At 39.3% G+C, this 17618-nt stretch overlaps 1 protein-coding gene across 1 annotated transcript; it reads left to right on the top strand.

The window, feature by feature from the left end:
• Position 1: 1 nt before the first annotated feature.
• On the top strand, positions 2-13212 carry mis18a (MIS18 kinetochore protein A). The gene is made up of 5 exons (XM_079507777.1): positions 2-582; positions 3300-3366; positions 4254-4376; positions 4863-4962; positions 12601-13212. The coding sequence occupies exons 1-5, from the start codon at positions 333-335 to the stop codon at positions 12661-12663; spliced, it is 603 nt and encodes a 200-aa protein (XP_079363903.1). The 5' UTR covers positions 2-332; the 3' UTR covers positions 12664-13212.
• Positions 13213-17618: the final 4406 nt, after the last annotated feature.

Genomic DNA, 17618 nt, shown 5'->3' on the forward strand with positions numbered 1-17618 from the left:
ACGTCGAGCGCAATGGATATGCTCATATTGAAATTTGAAATGCAGTGAGTGACTCCAGTGAGTAACGTCATTTTATACTAAAACAATGAGGTAGAAAAATACTATAGGAAAAAGACTCGTAGTACTATAGAAACTGTTATTATGATCTGACTGACAGACTCAAATGTCCTCGAAAACCAAACCATGCCGTTTAACAGCGACTTGTACCGTCAGTCATGTTATTTATTAGGTCACTAGGTTCGGTGTAACATGTACGTTATCCCCGCCTCTTCCTATTCTACACTGCAAACAGTCACCCGCCGAACTTAAAAACAAACAACTCTGCAAACAACATGGCTTCTTTCCTCACTGAATCAGATTCCGATTATGAGGGGCCTTATAAGACATTTTCTGTCGCTGGAGAGTTGTCTGAACACACACTGACCACAGGAGAATTAGACTTGTCTGTCTCTAAGCTCGCATTAGATGACAAGGATCCGGACAGTCCCGTCGTGTTCTTCTGTGAGAAGTGCAAGTTGCCCATTGGTGACTCTCTGTCCTGGGCTGGAGCAGATGAGGACCAGAGTCAGATCGTTTTGAACCGTGAGTCTGTTCATAACTCTTGAGACTGAGAGCATACTTGTATAATACACATTTTAGCAAGTGGAACCTTACTTACAGGTCAATATTGCTTGTGGCACCATAGTTGATGTTGTTTGTACCCTAGGGAATGGGGAGTCAATGGAGGGTATTGCAACTCTAGATTCATCCCATTATAAAAAAATCTAGAGTTGCAAATTGCGGCTAGTACCATCCCTAGAATGGATGTGATATAACATTCATTTATGTACATGAAATGTGTATTGTATACATGAAAAATGTATGATATTTATCACACAGCCATTCTATAGTGCTAGCTACATTTGTACTTTCTCAGATTAACACAATAATAATAACACTGTAATGAGCCAATACTAGCCCTAGTAAGTTTAATGTAAACATGAAATCTATGTATACTATAATACATGAAGTGTATGATATTAAAAGTATGTAATATCACAGCCATTCTAGGGCCTATAATAATTCAATAGTATACTGCAGTATGTGTGAAATGAAATGAAATGAAATGAAATGAAATCTATATTTACCCAGGGTATCTGGGCTAAGCTCAAGAACTTGTTTCCAGCCAGGCCCTGCTCATAGAACACATTTCATCGTAGTGGTTGATGCCTTGTTCAAGGGCATTTCAGCGGTGGTAATTTTAACGTGTCGGACGGATGATTCGAACTGGGAACCTTCCGGTATCTAGACCGCGCCGCTATCCGTTCGGCCACCGCTGCCACTCGGCCACCGCTGCCACTGTGTAGCCTTGGATAGATATATTTGATCGAGTCTGACATTTGCTTAAATATCTATGATAGATGTAAGCAAATGTCAGACTCGATTAAAGACATCTATTAAAGGCTAGTGTAAAATATACCATACATGCAAGCCACGGCACGGCCAATGTTAAGGGTGCAACTAAGAGTATAACCTGTACTGTGGATCAGGGGTAGGGTAGCCAACCTTGGGCACAGGTGCCAACATTGGCACACTGGCATAAGTGTGAGACAGAGACACTTTTTCTTTTAATATTAAATGTTCGGGGGAAAAAAAAGTTTAGTCACATCTACAAATTACATTCTGCACATAAGTGTACATTCACTCATGACTGGGGAGGGATTCTGGGAGATCATTACATCCTGATGTGAAAGAAAATATTTCTAAGGTTGTGTATCCTATGGACAATCAAAATCATCTGGGAATATTTAATTTTGATGTGGTCTCATAATTATATATGGCACACTGACTAACACGAAAATGAAAACATGAACGTGAAAAAGGTTGCAGACCCCTGGTACCAGGGGTCTACCAAAAAAGTATAATCTACATGTGTAGATTATACTTTTTTGGTATTCTCATTGAATATTTGAATAATTTAGACCATACAATTAGATTACTGTCAAATAATGTACAAAATATTGGTAATTATGCTCATCATTTGGGTGTAAAAATTAGAAAAAAGAAAAAACTACTAGAAATGCAAATATCAGTATCGATTAATTTAACCATGTAATTAATCGGTTATCAAATATTGGCCCAAATATTTGTCAGCAGAGGCTGCATTTTTTCCACAGACAATAGAGAGTATGCACGTGATCATCATCAAACCCGGAAGTTATGCAGGAATGCCTACCGAGTGGCAAAAAACTACTTTCTGGCCTTGATAGCCCATATATCCAAACAGAAAAGTCCTATCTGATTGCATTAAACAACGTTAAACAATGTTAAACTCACTTTGCCTGTTGCTTTGCCACTTGCTTTGCCACTCGATGTGCCATTCACTTTAAGCATGCGCATACCCTCTATTGTGTATTTATGTGTTTGATTTTATGTGTTTGATGTTTTTCTTTGTATATACGTACATGAGATAAGATATAAAGGTGCAGACAGGCAGGCAGATGTATACTGTGCATGATATATTTATCGACGTTAGTTAAGGTGCTAGAAACACACACACACACACATTTGAATTATTTTATTTGGATCTGCACATAAGGCGCAATTCATAATAGATCCAAACACTGATCAAAAGAAGGTTACATTACGGTCAAACCAGATACAACCTCTGCACATGCTTATTAACACACAGAGGAAAAATATATTTTTTAAGCCATTCAAGGATAAATTAAACATCGTCTTCTCCAGATAGACAGACTGCCCATAATAGCAGAGACGGAACAGTATTTAGCCAACGTTTTTGCATTTGTCTTTTGCAATCCTCCCAATTTCAAGCCCCTGACTCTGAGCATGAGTTCACACACAGTCAAAAAGTCACTTGAACACTATGTATCTCGAAATGTAATGGGTGGATTGCCATGAAAGTTTAAAGTCAAACTGGTCCCAAACAAGATATGGCAAAAACTACTGTTTGGGGTGTATACTGTACTGTAGTTAGTACAATGTATCTCCTGGCAGCTGATGTACAAGACCATCTGAGCAACACATGTACACATTTATTTTTGGAAGTACAAGCTTCACTTTGGACTCAAGTGAAATCCAGGCCAGGACATTTTGATTATGTAGTACTAGTAGGTAGTGCATTACCTGATTGGCAATCTAAAAAAAATAAAGGAAAAACAGCGCCCTCTAAAATACAAAGTTTGGTATTTGTAGATTTTGTACGTTTCTTTGGTTGTGTTCGGATTTCTTTCGGATTCTTTTTAAGTAACCCAGCTGCCTTTGTTTAGTCTAACAAGTAATTTGTGTTTTTGATTTAGGTGTCACTGACAATGTTTTGATTGAAAAGGAAAGTCACCTGTACGAACCCAGCAAACAGTCTCGCTGGTAAGTACTTCTTGACTGGCGTAATCAAAAAAGTCAACTAAAGAACAAGATTCCTTTACAGGATCTCCTCACTGGTCAACAAAAACACCTTGAAGCCCCCCAAACCCACCTCACCCCTGCCCACTTTGACAGGCTGGAATGGCTTAGGGACCGGGTCGACGACAGAGTACAGCATCTTGCAATGGGTCTGGTCCACAAGATTTGATACACCACCAAGATACCCATGTACCTATCTAAATACTTCCTTAATGTTAACGAAGTCCACACCCACAACACCAGAGGGAGTGCAACAAACCATGTGCAACCCAGATTCGGCACAAACAAGGGACTAAATTATTTTCGCTTCTATGCCACCAATAACAAAATGTGGAACGCCCATTAAGTCGTTAACGTCATTAAGACATGCAAATCCCTTGACTCCTTCAAAACCGCTCTCAAAGGGCACCTACGGACGGCTGCAATTCGAAACTGGCCCCCGTAAAATCTGAACCCCCCCGCCACCACCCACCCCTTTTTGTATATGTTTCTTTTCCCCTTTTACCTCCTTTATGATGAATTCCTGTTCTCTTTTATTTTTGGCTATATAGAAGTGTCTATTTGTACGTCTCTAAATGTTTTGATGATTTGAAAAAGGTGGACCCTCTTGTAAACAAGTGTAATGCTTTATTGGGTCGTCCACTCACAGTTAACAGTCTTTGTATTGAGTTGTGCTTGAAATGTACTGTAATTCTGCAAACTGTTAATAAATATTTCAATCAATCAATGTATAAGAGGGGAGACTCAGAGAACTAGTTTGTTAGCTCACAAAATATAACTGGAGTTAGTACTCTGCATCAAACTTTGTGTGAATTGGTTTAAATCTTTTCTGCACATGTTTACACTTGCAGTAAGATCGCTCATCTTTCCTGCCGAGGCTGTCAGTCTGTGCTTGGACTAGTTTACCGTTCTACACCTAGAAGCATCGACCATAAGAGATCCAAGTTCTTTCTAAATGCTAGAGACCTTGACAGGTAATTATTTGGCCTTGAACACTGTTGGACCATGGGATCTTGAGTCAGGCCAATAGCATTGGTTGGCTGATATAAATGAATAAATAAATATGTGTATTCTCTATTGCATTTTGGCATTATTCATTATTTTATTTAAATTAGATTTAAATAAATGTAATTTGTGTGTGTTTCCTCTATGTGCAATTAAGGCTGAAATTAATTATGTACCTGATCTGAGCACAGTGTATACAGGAAAATATAAGAGGTTCCTTCTAGTTTGAATAAACACATAAACAACAAAATCTATGCTGGGAAATGTGTATTGTTCATTCCAGCAGGAAGAATTGAAAAGGGCACCAGTAATAGGTAGTCCATTTATTTGCATAAGCCTTACTGACAGTAATTTACCTCATTTAATTTTTGATTTTGGAGTAATTTGAGAACTACATATATTTATTTACTTAATATTTCTATATAAACAGCCAATATTGTCTGTGGCTCTTTCAGCTATGTTCTGGGATCTGCAAGCCAGCAGGTGTCAGCAGAGATCACGGAGAAGCTGGTCACTTTGGAGCACAGAATCACTGTAGAAGAGCAGCTGAAACAGGTAACTATTCATTTTATGTCTCTCACACACACACACACACACACACATATAAACCTCTTTGACTTTGTGTGTTCCGCCTGTGACGTAGTGTGTGGCCAAGTCTATGGACGATTTTATGTCGAATTGTCTTCCGTATGTCAAAGTCGATGGCAAATGATGTAAGTGGGTGACTTCATCATCATACATGTCATGGTCACTCATGATAAAAGGCGCCCCTCACTTCACACAAGTGTGATTTATTAAACCATATCTCTAAATGTCTTGTACTCACTCATAGATGTACAGTCGTATCTATCCGTATAAATCCTTCAGTGCAGTTGACTCTGTGCACTGTATCTGACCAGAGAAGTTGGATTCCATTATTTTCCACTGTGTCATTCCTCCAATACACACTCCTCATTGGCAATCAATATGCTGGCCGTTTCTGATGACATCACCTGCTTTGTGGGACGCCCCAGAGCAGTGACACAATCTCTTACATGAGACAATGGCTGAGAATGACCTCATGTCTACTTTATTTTGTATTATGTCTAATATGCTATGCTGCGTTATTAGATTAGATACCTAGGTGTATTAGAAATACATTGTTACATGCTCTTTACATGCTTAAACTGAATTATGAAAATAATAATAATTATATATATATAATATTTTTTACTATTATTATAATTAATATGAGGAGGGTGTTAAAACTGTAATGTTTTGTCTATTTTGTTATTAGAATACAAAGGGTAAGTCCTGCTTGAAATACCACAGCAAGTTATTCGAACACAAGTTCTTTGTTTATCGATGTGAGGAAAAAAATACCCGCAATACCCTTAATTGGCCAGTAGGTGGTGATGCTAGGCAACCCCCTCCGTACTTGAGCAACAGGAACAATAGCTGTGATAGGAGGCATGTTAAGGAATCTTTGTTAGAAGGGGAAAAACATGTTTTGATCATGAGGTCTGTTGGATTATGATTTCAGCCGGTAAATGTGCCAGTGTTTGTCTGACCTACTTAGACAAAGTCACAACCAGCTCAAGATATGAAGATGTCGACTGTACCTTATGAAATGACACATGACCCACCAATATTTGATATTATTAGGTTCTATGACTATAAGAAGAAAGAAAGATACAACATATTACAATTAATCTCTTTCAGTCATAATTTAGGTAATGGGTGGTAATATGGAATTATCTCTTTTTATGCCTGAAAGTCTAATGATTTGTGATGATGAGTCTCTTTTCTTGGATTTATATGAGATTTTCTGGACCATTTAAGGGATTGAGCGCAAATAGCTGAAACCCTATTGTTTTTGTATTTACTTTAATTCTCCTGCCGCATTTTTGCTAATTCCTGAGATATGGTAAATGATAGAGAGATGCAATTTTCACCAATGGCTGAAAGTTATACTCGCACAACAAATGACCCCAATTAGCCTGATGAGGGTGCTATAATTAACAGTTAAAAAAATTAAATTGAAAAGTCATAACTCCTACACCATGAGCCTGATTTAGTAAAATAAATTACAGACAGAATCTATCCTCACTTTACAAATTTGTCTTAAGACTATAAATGGTGCATTTATATAAATGGTGCATTTATATAGCGCCTTTATCCAAGGCACTTTACAGAGATTGTGCATTACATTCACCCATTCACACACACATACATACACCGATGGCAGCGGAAACCATGCAAGGCACCAACTAGCACATCGGGAGCAATTAGGGGTTCAGTGTCTTGCTCAAGGACACTTCGACAGTAACTCTGCGGGAGCCCGGGTTCGAACTGGCAACCTTACGGTTACCATCCAGGCACTCTACCCCTGAGCCACCGCCGTCCATCTGATTAGATTTTCAGCGAGTTTACTCTTCCTATCAAATGTTCTATTGGTTACTAATGAACCAAGCTCATCAACATTTTACATGCATCTTGTTGATGTCCTTTATTTATTTTTGAAAATATTGACCAAGGAACTTGAAAAGGGTGTAGCTCAACACATAAATAGATCAAAGTCAACAATTAACCATTAGGCCAATCAAAACACTATCTCTACCATATGCCTGAAAAGTATCCCTGAAACCTTCATTCAAATGGAAGAATGTGTGATTATATAAATGCTACAACAAACAACATGTCATAATAATACAAATCTGACTATATAAATTCCCATTTATGACACAACTCAGTCTACAGTAAGCTTCAGCAGCAGTGTTATTATGAATAACACTGATGCTGAAGCAATGTGCACACTTATTTTGAAATCACCCAATCAGACTGCCAACAGTTCCAAACACATACATGGACCCGGGGCACATTTCAAAACATCACTGCACTAGATTGAATATGTTTAAAGGTGTAAGTGATATTTCTTGTTAAATAGATCTATAATTGGACAAACCATGGGGTAGGAGCACCCACCAATAGTTGGGAGGTGCTGACCATGGAAGACTGTTATAAAAGAAAAGAAGTCGCACAACTCGTAGCTACGATGCCATCAACTTCCAACGTTTCAACAAATAAAATGAAACACTATAACTTTCTTCGGGGTCATACCCTGAAGAAAGCATTTTAATTGTCGAAACGTTGGTATTCAAATAAAGTTGATGCCATCATAGCTATGAGTTGCGCAACTTATTTTCTTTTATAACAAATATATTCCCATAGCAGTCATTGCGATAACGTTTGTTCAGTAACAAATGAAATGAAATGAAATGAAATCTATATTTACCCAGGGTATCTGGGCTAAGCTCAAGAACTTGTTTCCAGCCAGGCCCTGCTCATAGAACACATTTCATCGTAGTGGTTGATGCCTTGTTCAAGGGCATTTCATAACAGAGGTCTCCCCGTCTCTACAGTAAACACTAAACACAATTCATTTTAAGATTGGCTACCAATTTTCATCCAAACAGGACAGTGGTTTTCAACCAGTGGTCCGGGGACCACCAGTGGTCTTTGAGGGGGTTCCAGGTGGTCCCTAGCTAAATGATGGACAGTTGGTAACCAAATAGACCCTTATAGAACTTTACCCCTTTGATAGTGTACATTTTTATTTTCATTTTACACTCTCAAGAGTAAAATTATTGTTAAACATCTGTATTACAAAAAGTAATTGTTATTTTCATCAACGCCTGTTATCTCTCCTAATGGTACCACATCAATACAGCATGGAGTTGTCAAAATCTCAACCAACGAATATATGCTTAGTCTTAGTCTCTAAATCTCATAAAATGTTGGTCCGTAGCTCAAATGCCAATTAAATAATAGGCCTTGATGTGAAATGGGTTGAAAACCACAAACAGGAGAGAGAACTCATACAGGATACAGGGATGAACAAATTAAATTGAAGCTGGTGAATGGGTTCTCTCTGCTAATTGGATGAAATTGGTGACCCACATGAAACAATATTTTGTGTTTACCAAAGAGCTGAAGAGACAGGGAGTCCCTGTTACTGAACAAACACTCAATTTCAATGATTACTATCAAAATACAGAGCTTTAACCCTATAACAAAACTTATCACAGCACCTTTAATTAAGCCGTTGAAACAATAAGTCCACAAAATGAAATTGTTCAGTAGGAGGTGACGGCATTGGCGAGTCTGACAAATGCCACGGCGAGGCACAGATGGGGCCATAAATGAAGGAGCATTGTTACAAAAAGGATATGACTTCTGGCATGAGATCACCACCTAATCCGGCATCACGCCAGCGTGATGTCACAGCATGAGGTCACCTCTTTATTTAAATGCATACTGAACCGGCATACAGAACAGATATAACCAGAGATACCATATTGTGATTTATGTCCTAGTGACACAGGCTGGGTGTATCTCTCCGATCACAGTGATGGGGACACTCGGGTCAGGGTTAAAGCAGCAGTGTTTCCAGTGGTGGAGAAAGTACTCAATTGTTTTATACTTATGTGGTATTGAAATTTGAAGTACCAATATTGCAATATAGAAATACTCTGTTTAGTCTGTTACAGGTAAAAGTCCTGAATTCAAAATGTGCTTGAGTAAAAGTGTTGGCATCAAAATGTACTGTAAAAAGTCAAAGTACTCATTATGCTGAATGTCTCATTTCACGTTTTCAAATTTATACAAATCTTTTGAAAATAGCAGATCTACAAGCTCACACTGTGTTGCATCGTGACTTTGTATACACAAATGTATACAAAGTAATTAGTAACTAAAGTTTTCAAATAATTGTAGTGGAGTAAAAGTACAATATTTGTGACTGAGATGTAGTGAAGTAGAAGTAAAAGTATTGGAAATTGGAAAGTAGTAAAGTACAAATACCTCAAAATTGTACTTGAGGACAGTAGTTGGTTACCTTCCACCACTGAGTGTTTCCAACCTTCACACAATGTGCATTTGTGTTATATGTTCTAAACTCAAGCAATCTACACACTGCTTAAGTACAATCACCAGTCAGTGTCACATACTCTACCATACAAATTGGACAAAATACAATGTTATTCACACAACAGTTTATACATATAGTAATAAATATACCCTATGTTACAAATGACCATATCCAAGCTGTGTGCATCTAAACAAAGGGATATCAAGTAAGTGAATGGTTGAATGAATGTGCTTAGCCCATATTCTGTTTCATTAGCATACGGGCCATATGTTAAATGCACATCATCATCAACCTTGTTTATTGTCTGTCCCTGCAGCAGGCTTTAGCTTAATCTCACCATGATCCCACACTGATTGTATTAATCTCAGATTGAAAAGAGACCTCTGGCACAACCTAGTGAGATCGTGAATGCCTTGTGACTGGATCAGGAACAAAATATTACAGTAATGATGTTTGTGTCAGGCCTGTTCATTGACAGCCTGTAATGTCATCATTTTTTTGAGAATTGCCCCAAGGCGTTTGTTAACTAGGGCAGCAACAACTACAGCTACAAGGATGATCTTGATTAGTGAAGGTGTTTTTTTCAGTAACATGGGTCACCACACTAGAGGTCAGGTCACCTTCAGTAACATGGGTCACCACACTAGAGGTCAGGTCACCTTCAGTAACATGGGTCACCACACTAGAGGTCAGGTCACCTTCAGTAACATGGGTCACCACACTAGAGGTCAGGTCACCAATGTCATCCAGTCAGAGAGGACAGGACAGACTGAAGTGATCATTCATGATGGCGCGTCAATATTGTCAGTTACTCTGAATTCAGAAGTCAAGAACTTTCACAGAAAAGGAGTTTGAATCTCAAGAAGGGAAAGTGTACCAGATTCCCTGGTTGAGTCATCATTATTTGGAAATGTGTCTACTGTCTCTACGCTCATACATAAGTTGCAATGGATCAGTTGATATGAGTTTTATATAGAAGGTTAAGAGAACAGAATAAGGGTAAATCTTTGTCAGGTCCTGATGAAAATGACTACTTACCTCTGTTGACCACTGTCCTGCTCCTGTGATGACAGGATTGGCTGCCCAAACTTGTTTATTCCCCCTTTCTTCAAGTACACCATTCTTTCATTCTATATTTGATATTTATTGCTTACACTTTTTTTGCCACATTGCCTGTCTTTGGGCACACTGGAGTAAGAAGCTCAAAATGTGTGAATGATTGCTAGGCCTGGGAATCAAAGTTTTGAAGATTTATTGGTAAAAATGTGTGGAAACTGGAAACCCTGGATTCTAGCATATAACCCTTGAACCAGGGGTCCCAAACGGTAGATCACGATCTACCAGTAGATCACAAAGGCTGTGCAGGTAGATCACATGACATGCCCCTAAAGAATATTTCAATTATATATACAAGACAATTCTTGGCGTCTGCCACTTGAATTAAAGGTGACTTGATTGATTGATATAAAAAAGCGCCTGTCAGCTCAAATCCACAATGCAACATTTTGTTTTCAGTGTTGCTGTGCACAAACATCGGTAGCATTCTAAATTAAATACAAAAAACCCTACCTATTCCATTTCTCCCCCTATATTTCCCATTCCAAGTGCATTTGTCTTATATGTAATGCCAGCGCTGCTATTCTAAAGCACCCTCAGGTACATATTTAAACTATTTTCAGGTGGGTAGATCTTGTTGAGCTGGTCATTTTGAAAGTAGCTCTCAAGTCAAAAAAGGGTGGGCACCCCTAATAATGCCATTGCCATATAATATAACTATACCATACCTTGCTTCATGACAACTCGTTATATAGGCCATGCCCATTTCTGTTTACCTATATTTTCCTTCAGTTCGCAGTTTCTTCCAAACACACTTATTGCTACTCTCATATAATTTGCTCAAAACTCAAGCAAATTGCTACACCTTATCTCTGCCGTCCTGCAATAAACAGGTATCATACGATATTCCATACCATTTCTTTTACCTTTATTTAACTGCGTCTCTTTTACAAGTGGGAACTGGCCAAGAGGCAGAAATAAAATGACACTTCAATGCTACATCATAGCATACATGTCAAATTACAGAACCGCAAATAATACATCCATGATACACCTCAAAGTACCTATGAAATATATACAACAAATCACCAAAGTGCTACTCTTTAAAATGATATCCGATCAACCCCAAATTTGAATCACGCATTACAGGATCACTAAACATCGCAGACTCACAGAGCCAAAAGCAATTTCACTTCTGAGGGTGCGCCACTAATGCGAAAACTTGAACCATATGTCATAGAAAAGCTATTTCCCTCTGCAGCTTTCTCAGATTCTGAAGACTGCTGTAACCCACAACTTACACAGTCCCGAGTATGCCGCCTGCTGCTGGCAGAGATGCGTATGTGGTCCACGACACGTAGTGCAACCTTTCTAGTTTGCATCTAATATTTACCTGTCAGTTAGAAAGGGTACTTCTGAATTAAATGTATTATTTGTATTACATTTAATATTGCTCAGATGTCAATATTACTCATCAATTGTGGAAGCTGGCTGTGAGGGAAAATAAAATTAATGCTTAAATGCTTCTGATCAAAAGCAGAAACAATAAGCCTAAAGAAGCCTCTCCAGTAAGGCTGATTCTTATCTTTAACAACATTACCATGACATCACATACAAAGAGTCGTCCCAGGAGTGTCTCCTGGAGGAGTAACGAGAGTCTTTGTCTGGTCACAGAGCTACGTCCAGGAGACGGAGCCCTTCACCCCTGCCAGCCTTGGTTAATGTATTCTGTCTGCTATCGCAGACACTTGTTTAGAATTTCCACCTTGTACACAAAATGACCTGTCTCTTCGATCGTCCCCCACCCACTCCCATGTTCGTCCCTCTGTCCTCGGCCCAGCCACCACCCCTCTGTATTTCATTAGATTTTCTGCACGCCCTCCTCTCCTCATCTTAATTCTCCATTCTCCTCCTTTTCTTCCCTCCTTTCCCCTCTTCCTCTCTACCTCCCTTCCTCTACCCACCTCATTTCTCCCACCTGTCTGGTTTTTCTTTAAATTTATTACTCTCCCTCTGCCCTTCCCTGGCCGGTTCCTTGTAGACATCCTCATTTTTCACTTCCTTCACTGATTCCCCAGCCTCTGCTTTTGTACCCATCCCATCATGCGCGCTCTCTATACCTTCTCATTCTCGCACCTTCCTCCTCATCGCTTCCTTTCCCATCCGTTCTCTACTCATTTCAACCCGTTTCTAATCTCTCCCTCTCTCTCTCTCTCTCTCTCTCCCAGATGAAATGTCTGATGGTGAACATGGCAAACAGGCTGACGAAGATCGAGAGCAGCCTGAAGTAGTGAGTGTGTGTTATGAGCACACAAAAACGGTGGACGTATTTACTTAATATCTTGGTGTTCTGGTAACAGTTTGTACCCGCACCGTACACGAGCGTGTGCGCGCGCACGTCCACATAGCTTCAATTCCTTTGTTACGATCAGATGCAGCTAAAACAAAGACCGAGGGCTCCTGTAATCAATCAAACCTGTCACCTCGGCTCCAGTGGTTCACAACAATTTAGTGAATGTGTGTGGGCATGGTGTGCACTGTGTCAGCTATGTGCACGGTGTTGTATTGGATTGAATCTGTCTGCACACTCAGCACAATGATGTATTGATCTGAGCCACTCGTTTACCTCCTCCCCCTTTGTCCGTTTCCTTGAGCAACCAGCCTTTCAGGAATGTTTGTTGTTTGGTTGTAGGCATCCTTTGTTTAGATCCACCCTGTGTTTTGTAATTATTATTCATAATAATCAACAGTTACTGTTTCTTATAATTGGCTTTTTTTGTATTTCACTGTTAATTTTATGAACTGCTCTGATAAACAAAATAAAATGGCAAAATACTGTGTCCATTTGTTTATTTTATTGTTTTAGATAGATTTTTTAAATTAATTTTATAGTCATTAATATGTTTAGGACTTTGGGGTCATGAGAGGTTATCGATGTGCAGTAGCCGGGGCGTTTGTTTATCAACTTAACCCCCGATGTGCACGGCAACATTTTCTACCCAGGGCGGGAACAAAAAAAGAAATGTCTGCTCCACGCCACGGCTATGAGTCGCCCTCCCTCAACCCACGAGGTTTCATCAGCTTCTCCATAACAACAACAGTGGGAAACGGCCAACCAGCACGCTGTATCCAAGGGCAGGTTGCGATGGCAACTGAGAGCGTGTGCTGCTGAGCGCCTGTTGCCATTTCGTCATCCTGTTCGCCGCTGAAGGAATCAGCCAGCCGGCTCGCTAGCGACTAGCGAGCCCAGCATGCCTGTCAACATGTGTTACCCCCCGCCCCCCTCCTAACGGATGCCCCCCTCCTTGTTTCCTTCCCTCCCTACACCTCTCTTTTCAGTGTGATCCCCTAATCTCTGTGTGTGTGTGTGTGTGTGTGTGTGTGTGTGTGTGTGCGTGTGTGTGTGTGTGTGTGTGTTGTATGTTTTCTCCACCTCCCTCCCTCCCTCTGCATCTCATTATCTCATCCCTCAAGTGCAGGGAGAGAGAGAGAGAAACAAGTACAACACATGGTTTTTGTTGTATGTTGTTATTGTTGTGGTGGTCGTTGTGGGGTAAGCAGATCTTGCTGTACTCCTGTAGCGGATGACCTGATGGCTAAATGGCTGGCTGGCTGGTTGGAAGGCTGGCCAGATGTTTATTGTTATTGCTCCTCTATCTGACTCATTCAGGAAGAAATAATGTCCCTGTTTATTTGCCTGTCCAGTTAAATCATGAAGGCTTGAATTGAATGGTATAAGCTCTGTCCCTAATGCCAAGTCAGCATTGCTGTGATTGACTGACCATAAGTCTGAACCCATTGAGGGTTGGTCTTATACATACTTAAATAAATATTATATAGGCAGTGTTGATGCATGCATTGCACTTCTACGTGCAATTATTGCAGCGGTTTCACCCCATTCACCCCTCCCTCGTCAACCCTTCATTACCACTCACCTAAACCAAGACAGACACACACAAGAGGGGCACATGCACATACACACCGCTCAATACATCTACACTCACATTCTACCAGCGCTCGGGGACAAAGGATGAATTATGCAGAGATGGCGTCTGAGTGAGTCTCCTCCCCTTTCTGCCTCCTTCCACCTCCCTAAGCAATAAGGAAGCAATGTTGCCATGGAGGCAATGAAGCCCCGGCTCACAATCAGCCAATTACAGCCTTTCCTGTATCGGAGCACCTGGCCAATGGCAGGTCGGGCTGACGCTGCTGTTGCCACAGACACTAGCATGTGATTGGCTGAGCTCTGCTCTTTGATTGGATTGCTGGTCTTGTTTTTCAGAGGAAAATATCTCTGGGAGTGCCACCTGTTTTCAAACTTAGAAAATTATGTTTATTTTTTTATTTCTTTCTTTTGTTTTTCTTTTAATAAAGTTTATTTTTTGAGGACAGCAGAGCTATATTGTGTTCAGAAATTTGAGTTTGGTGTCTGGGCTATAGGGACACCAGGCAGAATTTTTCAAAATGTGTGACTGAAGAATGTTTTTGTCATAACAAAATAAATAGAAAAAAAAATCTAATTCAGTTCAATACAGTTGTTCATCCTTAGTGTGCAGTCATAACGGAATGTAATAATCCTGCCTTTGAGGGTGGATTCTGCCAGTGCTTTTCAATGGGAATGGAGCTGGTTTCCGCAACTGGTAACAAACCGCTCCGTTACCATTGAAAGCACTGGCAGAAGCATTGACAGAACCAAAGTTCGGTGTGACTGCACCGTTATCCAGTTTCATCATTAAATATGTTTGCTATTTAATGTTTCTCTTCCATGGTCAGTTTGTTTACTTTCATCAATGTTGAAAAAAAAAAGAATATATATATATACACACACACACACACACTTTTTTATCCTCTTTCACCATGGACAGTTTAATATATATATATATATATATATATATATATATGTATATATAGGTACACAATCTGTTCTGAAAAAGGAACCCCACCCCACCAATTGCTCATACAGAACCAGTGCCAGGTGCTTATGTTTGTGCTTTAAATAGTCATTTTCCACATGCGCGTTTCCTTTCTCACAAGCATAATTTTTATATACGAGTCATTCCATGAAAAGTTAAATATCACAACCCTGGGGTTGACATAACACCTTTATCATTTTCAACGCCGTTCTTATATTATTCTATATAAAAATATGAATTGAATGCCTGAGATGGGAATCTTTTTTTCCGATCGTTAAAGATGTCCTTAATATTGTGGGCTATTCAAAAGTAAACCTTTCGGTCAAATAAAAGAAAAGAAAAAGAAAACCGTACCGGTTTCGTGGAATGACACACACACACACATACTGTGTATATATATTTGATCATTATTCATGGTTTGGGGCTTCTTTTGATTTATGTTTATTGGCAACATTGTCATTTCGTCTCATTAGTTAATAAATATAATCGTTAGCTGTATTGTTAAATCAATCTTGTTGACTTGATGATTAATATGAACACCTCAGCTATAGCTTGGATATTCCAATGGTTGATCTTTTCTGGCTTTCTTAAACATGCAGAAACGGAATCTCCTTTACAGACCAAGAATCACAACAAAATCCTGTCTATGTGCCACATTGGCCAGACAGACAGTAGGTCAGTCCAACTCATCTGGCACCTTTATAATTTCCCTAAATGAGCTCAGAGTTCAGTATCATAGGCTAGCCTATCAGTGGTTCTCAGATCATCCTCATTCCTAATAATGCTGGGCATTTTCTGTGCCGATAACAATTGAATATATGTCTAAGAATCTCTGTTAATCTAAAGCCTTCTAAATTCATTAATCACCTGCAAGTGTGTCAGTGATCTAATTGTATTTAGTGTAGTCGGTCAGTCAGTCAGACACAACAACCCAAATCCCCTATGACCATCCAAAGCCTTCTAGTTGATTAGAAACATCTGCTTGGCTGTTTCCTCCTCATGTCTTTGTGAGTGGGTTGCAAGTCAGCCTGGTAGTCTGAAAACCACCTGCTTCCTGCTTACCCCGTTTGTGAATCAGAGAAAAACAATATGTTATTCGATGGAATACTTACACATTTATAAATTAACTTGGCATCCCGTGACATGGGCTTAATAGTTTATCTCAGACACAGACTTGCCCTGTTGTCAGCAACACACGACACCGTGTGTGTGTGTGTCTTGTGTGCATGCATGTCTGTGTGACAGAAGGACTGCAAACAGGATTAATGTTGTTTGTATGTAAAGCTGAAAAGACTGACAGAAATAGAGGTGGCTCAACAGTAAGTAAGTGGTCAGTTTGGCCTGGTGTTAAAGGTGAGCATAGTGGCTGTGTTGTGTTTCCGACCTGCGGCACACTGATGGTTGAACCTGTTGCTGTATTGTACTGCCCACACAGTTCTTGAGCTTAGCCCAGATACCCTGGGTAAATATAGATTTCATTTCATTTCATTTCATTTCATTTCATTTCACATACACAGCTTCTACATCCTTCAGGTCCATGAGCTTGAGACCTGTATAACATGTGTCTGATGTCTGCTTCCAATCTACATCCAGTCTCTATATCAAAAATTAACTTATAATTACATTTCTCTTTGTTTTCCCTTGTGGTGTTGAACAGTGAATGGCCATGAGCTTTCATAAGTTATTTCTTGAAATAGTATTTAATTGATTTATACTTCCTATATACTCTTTAAATTGTAATCTGAAAACAAATGTTATACTGCCCTTAACTTAAACCTTCATTTTTCATAAGATTTGGTAGTGGCATAATTTTGTTGAAATGAAAAAGGGCATCCATACACTATGGTGCATAATTATGAAAAACAAACAATGCTGCCAGTGATGTCTGAAGATATTCTGATGGGGCCAACTTTATAGATATTTTTATATTAAACATTTCAAAAATAAAATGTCAAATTCTACAGCTCACATCACAAGAATGTACACATCCATATTTCCGTTCATCGTTCATTTCCTTTCCAGTTACTTGTAGGCCTATATGCATGTTGGGAGTGATTAAAATATATATTGTTCTCACAATATTTGAAAAGTATTATCTTTTAGTATTTCAGCTTAATTTAGCACCATAATGGGACATCACAATTATGTGGTTGTGTGCCCACCACCTTGTTACTTTAAACATCTGGTTTTCTTGCAGCTTGTCATCGAAGGTTTTGAACTTTTGAAAGGAAACGTTTAGCTTCCACAGCTTTCTCTTGAGCTTACAGGAGATCAGCGAAGATTGTTTTTTTTCTTTTTTTTACCATACGTTTTAGCTTTTGTTGATGCCCAAA

Source organism: Electrona antarctica, assembly GCF_951216825.1.
Source record: "Electrona antarctica genome assembly, chromosome: 8".
NCBI classification, from domain to species: domain Eukaryota; kingdom Metazoa; phylum Chordata; class Actinopteri; order Myctophiformes; family Myctophidae; genus Electrona; species Electrona antarctica.

What these genes read in the sequence shown, in the direction of transcription:
- mis18a (XM_079507777.1), top strand. Translation starts at nt 333, where the DNA reads ATGGCTTCTTTCCTCACTGAATCAGATTCCGATTATGAGGGGCCTTAT. An exon ending in AATGCTAGAGACCTTGACAG is followed by an intron (nt 4,377 to 4,862) that starts GTAATTATTTGG and finishes TGGCTCTTTCAG; the next exon opens with CTATGTTCTGGGATCTGCAA. An exon ending in TAGAAGAGCAGCTGAAACAG is followed by an intron (nt 4,963 to 12,600) that starts GTAACTATTCAT and finishes TCTCTCTCCCAG; the next exon opens with ATGAAATGTCTGATGGTGAA.